This window comes from Triticum urartu, chromosome 3A (assembly GCF_056163025.1).
Source record: "Triticum urartu cultivar PI428250 chromosome 3A, HENAU_Tu73, whole genome shotgun sequence".
Taxonomy (NCBI): Eukaryota; Viridiplantae; Streptophyta; class Magnoliopsida; order Poales; family Poaceae; genus Triticum; species Triticum urartu.
In genome coordinates, this window is record NC_141875.1 from 504,002,723 (window position 1) to 504,009,669 (window position 6,947).

Below are 6,947 nucleotides of genomic sequence, written 5' to 3' on the forward strand. Positions count from 1 at the left end.
GCAGGTGAAAAAATCACAGAGAACAGCAGATACACTAGCGTCGCAGGCTGTCTTGTCCACAGTGAAAGGAAATCCCTGGAATATTCCACTTGTCTTGGCAGTAGTAAGATTTACCTCGTCGCCCTCAACTGGGAGTGACTTTTGTAGGACGTCCTCATGCTGTGTGCCGTCACCGTTGCTGTCATCTCGCCAATGATACGCAGAGCGGCTGCCCGGCCAGCAACCAGAACTTTTGCTGCACGGCTTGCCTACCAAAAGGAAAACGGATTCCCAGTAGGTAGCCGGATTTCCTTTCCTTTATTCAGTCCTACCTAGCTAGGGCCGTAGCCCTAGGACATGGCTAGCTAGCAAGAGGGGCCTCAAAAGCTCGTAGCCGAAAGTGAACTCGATGATGGAGCAAAGCAAGAGTAATTCTAGTGCAAGTGCATAACATAACATAACATAAGCGAGCACCAAAGCAGAATCTTGTTCTGAATGCCAACTTGTGAAGCTTCCGGCTGCTTGCTGCTAGGTCGTTTGATTTTGTTTTGTTTTGGCCTCTCCATTAAAGTGATGCATGCAGCCCCTTTATTAAACAAAGTAACCGAAAGGTCTATGAACAAGCTCGCTGAGAACCGGCGGAAGGTCGTTTGATGCACAAGGAAATATATATACTTCGTCAGTTTTTTTTTCACTCTGCATATAAAATTTGTCTAAAGTCAAACTTCGCAAGTTTGGTCGAGTTTGTAGGAAAAAAATATTAACATTCAAAATATACCAAACTATATCATTAGATGCATCATGGAATTAATTTTGACCCCTCAAACGTACCCCTCGGGTCGCCCCCGTGGGCGACCAGGGGGAAACCCTAGCCGCCGGCGCCCGGACTCTCCCGCATCTCCTCCATCCTCGCCGCCGCCAGTAGCGCCGCCGGGCGAAGCCAGGCCGGCAGGGGCGGCGGCGGGGCTCCCTTCCCCTTCCCCCGAATGGGCTGGCGCGGGACGGCCAATCGAGAGGAGGCGCCGTATTTTTGCGGGGTGCGGCGGCGCTGCAGATGGATCCTGGCCGCGACGTGCACTGCGCGCCGGCGGTTGGGGTTCGTGCTCGCGGCGTGGTGCGGCCGCTGGATCTGGTGGTCGCGTGCGCCGTCGGTCTCGGGTCCGTTTCTTCGGGATCCGGTGCCTGATCGCCGTCGGCCGGCGCAGGATGGTGGCTTTCGTCGCTGCCAGGTCGGGTCTTCCTTGATCCGGTGCCTGGGTGGATCTACGCCGGAGGCGTTGAGCCTTATGGTGCTTCCCTCTCTGGAGTTTTCGGGTATTGGCTGCTGCCAGATCCAAAGCAGATGGAGATTGGTTGGACAGGAAGAGGACCGGAGGAAACTTTGGTCGGCTAGCTCGGCCCGGCATCGGCGACGGCTTCGACGTCGTTACCCATCTTGATGGCGAAGTCGAGGTCCCTCCTATCCACCTCCGTTCCGTTCCTGGACGAAAGTCCAAAATCCGTCTTGGATTGGACGGCGGCGGCGCCCTTTGCGTCGTAACCTCCATGGAGGCGCCGTCTTGGGAGGCTGGGGCGTTCGAGGGAGTTGCTATGGGTGAACGGCTTCGTGTGTCAGTTCCAGCAGCGGCAATGGTGTGGTGGTTGGCAGGAGGAGCGGCGTTCTAACCGCGTCAGATGCGTCTGGTAAGAGATGTCAAGTCATACCTGACCGACAGGTGCTACGTTGTGTCATGCCTAGTCGGCAGGTGCTACGCACGACAGATCTTTCAGAGTGTCCGCGTCGGGATGGACGAGCGCAGAGCGGTGGAGCTGTCTGGCGTCATGGTGACGTCGACGGTAGCTAGACCGTGCAAGGTAGATGCAATAGTACAGATCTGAAGATGGTTTGGTGGCAGGTGGCTGCGGCGGCCTCATACCCGGCAGGCGTCCTGGTTGAGGAGTGAGCCGGACTGGTAGGTACCCCATACCCGGCAGGCGTCCTGGTTGGGACCTCAGGTCTTAGATGTTTAGGTTTGGCTGCGATGTCTGTTTGGTATTAGGCCCAGACTATCAGCGCCCCTTCATCGATTGGATAGGTGTAGCGACAGTTGTTGCTGAGAAAGTGGCTTTAGTCTTGCTGTTGTATGTCTTTATAAGGTCTTGTGAGAATAATTAATAAAGTGGCCGTATGCATCGCCCAGATGCAGAGGCCGGGGGTCATCCTCCTTTTCTAAAAAAAAAAATCATGGAATTAATTTTCACATTGTGTATCTTTAGTATTGTAGATACTGACATTTTTAAATATAAATTTGCTCAAACTTTATGAAGTTTGACTTAAGCAAATCTAATATACAGTGAAAAGAAACGGAAAGAGACGTATAGGGAAAACCAATCTAGATTCATTGATCAGTCGAGGCCAAACAGAGCCCGATTGTCAAAACATGATATTACCCCACCGAGGATGATACAGAGCAGCCTATATATAGGATGGTTAGTCATCAAAACCAAAATAACACAAAAAAATCGACAAATACAATACTCTATACAAGCACTACCAAGGCAAGCAACACACCATGGCCGCTTCAACCACATGGCTGGAGTCGGCAAACATGGTATCATTCTCGCCAAACCTACACATATATTCACAAACTCAAGATCGGTCCATGGCACGCCTCCAACTGTCACCATGGCAAACAACAGCGACCGGAGCTAGAGCTTCCCTTCAGCACTCAACTGCTGCTCGATGTCGTGAGCTATCCTCCTCGCATCGACTGAGGTTCCCATCAGGCCACGCCGGGTGAGTCCGACCGAGTAGAGCCCCCTCTCACCCTTCCATCCGTTTGGAAATGCTTTTCTTGGCAATCCATCTTTGTCCGAAAACAACTCCCGGTCCTGCCCATTTCAGAACAAAAAATAAGATTCAGAGAAGAGCACGCAAATGCCCATTTCAGAATAAAACTGACATATGACAGACAGCTACGGTCAACACACACAGGTTTCATTAAAAAAACCATCCAACTGTCATTTTAATTCGTTTTGCCACTGTGAAAATGTAATGCACCTTCAACCAGAAGGGGACGTTGCTCTTGTAGCCAGTGGCAAGCACAATTGCATCAAAGTCCTCCGACCGTGTATCCAAAAATTCTACCTGTCGTCCTGATATTTTCTTGATGCCCGGATACACCTGCATAGCTCAACCAATGAAGAAATTGCAGCTCAGTACTCAGATTAAGGCAGAGACAGGTGGATAGACTCTCTCAACAATCACTTTAGTGTTGCTTTGTACTTCAGTGATATGGAACAGACCTTGATATCACCAGACCTAATCTTTGCAAATGTGCCAACATCAAGAACTGGGGTCTTCCCTGAGAGTGACTTGAGCTCGAGGGGACCGACGGTAGGCCGCTTTAGCCCAAGCCGAGCAGTATCCCCAAGCATGGTCCGTGCTACGAGCAGTAGAATCCGGTCCACCACGTGTACTGGGAACCACTTGAGCAACCACATTGACAGCCCAAAGGTAGACTGACCCAGCATCTCCCTGGGCAAGATGTGTACCTGCCAATGATGAACAAAATCTTAGCTAGCCCTCACAAAAAGGAACTGCAACATTTGGACTTAATGATTGGATCATAAAATTAATCGGCACAAATTTCTCTTTTCTGAAGTCTGCTTTCTGCAGGCTACAAGAAGCAACACGACCAATTTGGTCCCTGGACCAAACTTATTCCCTTGTCTCCAACATAGTATAGTAAGAAAACCCTGGCTTGCATTTTTTTGGAAGGGATGCTTGCTTTTCTTAATCTCACTAAGCTCTTTCAAAGCTGAAAGAGCTGTGAGAAAGGAATGCACCTAGTCATGAAAGGTAGGTTCTCAAGTCATTTTGTTAATGTTTCTTTCTAAGTGACAGACTTATGCTATGCTCTCGTGGTGGTGATGGGGACCCATGGCTAACATGTGCAAATCATAGTTTTCCTGTGAAGCATAAACGAGAAAGCTCTTTGCACTATAATTGGGGCAAGAAAACTATTAGCAGGCAACTAATCAAGGAAAAGAACATGGAGATGAAAGACGCAGCTGTGGCCAAACTATATGCAGGTACAGACGCGTGGGAATGAGTCACGAGAAATAAATAATTTAAAGACTAATAGGCAGCAATTGAGAAGCCTTTTGTTCCAAGAATCTCCACCTTTCCTCAAGTGGCAGCTTGCTCTTAACCCTGAACTTTGCACAACAAAGCCAACTTTGCTGCAGGTGCGAGAACAAATTTGGCCTTGAAAAAAAAAACTGATTTTGATGTGCACTGCACTAATGATTTCAGATATTATGCCTCCCTTAAGTTGATAAGCTAGAGCCTAGAGATAAGCATGCTTGAGCCGTTGGTACAGACGAGACTAGCACCTCCTTAACAAGTATAACCTAAATATATTAACCAGGGGACACCTTCTCCTGCCACTAGTCTAGGTTTGCCAGGTCAACATATACTCCCTTCGTTCACAAATATAAGATGTTTTGGATATTTCAATGCGGACTACGTACAGACTGAAATGAGTGAACGAACACACTAAAACGTGTTTATATGCATCTGATTCAGAAAAAAGTTAGAACATCTTATATTTGTGAATGGAGGGAGTATTATATAAGTAATAAAAAGAGTTCACGGTACAATGACTGAATAACATTATCAAAACAATAATGATAAGAGGAGTAGAAGAAAGTCACTTACAGTGTCTCTTACTACAATATGGGGCTGTGCATTGTGATCGCAGAGATCTAGGCAGACCTCCATGCCAGAGTTGCCACACCCAACAACAAGAACACGCTTCCCTGCAAATGCACGGCCAGTTTTGTATGCACTGGTGTGCACAACCGTTCCCTTGAACTCTTTTAGTCCGTCGATCTCTGGCTGCACAACCTCAGCGTTCTCACCAGTCGCCACAACCAACCACCGAGATATATATTCCACCTCCTCCTCCATTTTGCCTGTAAGTTGTGATCTCACCCGCCATAACAGAAGCTTCTCGTCATACTCAGCACAAACCACCGCATGGTTGTAGCTGGGACAGATGCCGAACCGCGCAGCATACTTCTCCAAGTACGCTACAAACTTCTCCTTTGAGGGATAAATAGGGTAATCAGCAGGGAAAGGCATGAGAGGAAGCTCACAGAACTGCCGTGGAAGATGAAGGCTCAGACGATCATATGTTTTGAGTTGCCACAGAGAAGCTATGCAGTTGGAGCGTTCAAGGATGAGGCTGTCGACACCCTTCTCCTTGAGACATGCAGCAACGGCAAGCCCTGATGGTCCTGCACCCACGATAATAGGACCGGGAACCCAGGTACATCGCTCAAAGCGAGTAACAGCAGCACCTTTGCTCCTCTCCCTGCAGAATTCTTCAACAGGCTGGCGGCAGTTTTGGCTGATGCGGGGTTGGAAGATAGGATCATGGACTCTCTTGCCCTCACTTTCACTCCAGTGATCCATGCACGTAGTAGGCTTCTAATGGTGTTTCCTTGATCTAGCTAGTAGTATGCGGCTGTGTTTGCTTCGATCTCAACTCTGTCAAACATGAATGCATGCACCACAGAGAAAAGATGAAGAGTAGGTATGTTGTATCTCACGAAGAGTTGGTGCAGATGGGAATGGAAGGCAAGAATCCTTGTTATTTGAGAGAATTGGACCCCTCTTTGCTAGACAAGTTGAAGAGGAGGAAAAAGGATGAAACGAAGTAGAGGGGAAGTTCTGAGGGTGGCTGTCTACTATATATATAGTTCTGTGTCCAGCTTTAGATGCATGCCCTAGCTTAGTTCTCTTGCCCCGTATACCCCCCACCCCCCCTCCCTCCCCATGTAAGAACTCATGATTTTGAACGAGATCAACTACGGCCACTGAAAGGTAATATAGAAAGTAACCTGAACACTCAGCGGACGTGTGGCAAGATCAGAATAAAAGAGAGCATGCAAGAGACATCGGAACCTATTAGTAGTGGCATAGTTTAATCACTGAACTGTGCATGACGCGTAATCCGCATGGAGCACGTCGATCATGATGAGCTGACACTTTTTTTCATGACATGAGGAATTAAGTACATTGTTGCTACTTAAATTGAAAAAGCTAAGTTGGCTAAAGTAAGATTTCTAAAAAGAAGTGAAGTCTATATATTAGCTAAAGCAACTGCAACAGGTAACCTCGCGTGCCATGATTTATTCTCCCCTATCGAGTGCCCCAGCAATGAGCGAATGCAGTTCAAAAGAAACAATTCAGGTGCCTACAAGCTCAAATGTAACTTTGGGTTACTACTGTGCTATGAACTGTGTGTGCTATTTTTAAAGATCGCCTATGATAATAAGACTATTCACCTGCAAAAGATCGCCTTCATCAACGCCTAGCAGACTAGCACCATGGAAACATCTACCAGAGAATGATTTACAGAGATTCTTTGAATTGTGGTGTTAACTGGTAGGGCCACGGAAAATCGGAAATTTTGGAGTTGAACTTTTCCAATGATTGTCCATTTGGGGGATTATTAGACCTCAACAGTTGCCAGCCATCAGCACTTCTGTTGAAACAATCAACACGGCACTGCATCTGACAAATGAGTTCCATAGAAACTGATCAACTGGTGTACCCAATTTCCTTTTCGCGTTCAGAAGATCCCTACACAAGAATAGTGCCGTCCACAACATCTCTCCATGGTAGGGCCTAACAATTAGAAAGGTCAAACAAATAAAGATGCACAGAATTGGCATTGAGCTTAAATTGATCCCAAGTTCTACTGATATGAACTGAATTTGCAAGAAGGAAAGAAACTAATTCAATGATCCGAGGATGAATATTGGAAGCAAGTCCAGAAGTCCATTAAGAAACAGGGTGTCTCAACTTCTTGCCGCCTTAGCCTTTTGCTAACTCATTTTGCATCTTACTCTTACATACCTTTATGTAGCGCACCCAACTCAGTAATTGGAGCTGAGGGCGGAAGGTAACACCACAT

At 47.4% G+C, this 6,947-nt stretch overlaps 1 protein-coding gene across 1 annotated transcript; it reads right to left on the reverse strand.

The window, feature by feature from the left end:
* Window positions 1-2,337: 2,337 nt before the first annotated feature.
* LOC125544681 (indole-3-pyruvate monooxygenase YUCCA2) lies at window positions 2,338-5,769 on the reverse strand. Its single transcript, XM_048708429.2, has 4 exons — window positions 4,682-5,769; window positions 3,265-3,513; window positions 3,020-3,142; window positions 2,338-2,850 (listed from the first exon to the last, which is right to left on the reverse strand). Exons 1-4 carry the CDS (start codon window positions 5,438-5,440, stop codon window positions 2,668-2,670), a joined length of 1,314 nt encoding a protein of 437 aa, XP_048564386.1. The 5' UTR covers window positions 5,441-5,769; the 3' UTR covers window positions 2,338-2,667.
* Window positions 5,770-6,947: the final 1,178 nt, after the last annotated feature.

Coding starts and splice junctions, on each gene's coding strand:
- LOC125544681 (XM_048708429.2), bottom strand. CDS start 5,440: ATGGATCACTGGAGTGAAAGTGAGGGCAAGAGAGTCCATGATCCTATC. Junction 3,514..4,681: donor ATATTGTAGTAAGAGACACT/GTAAGTGACTTT, acceptor CATCATTGGCAG/GTACACATCTTGCCCAGGGA. Junction 2,851..3,019: donor ACGTCCCCTTCTGGTTGAAG/GTGCATTACATT, acceptor TGAAATGGGCAG/GACCGGGAGTTGTTTTCGGA.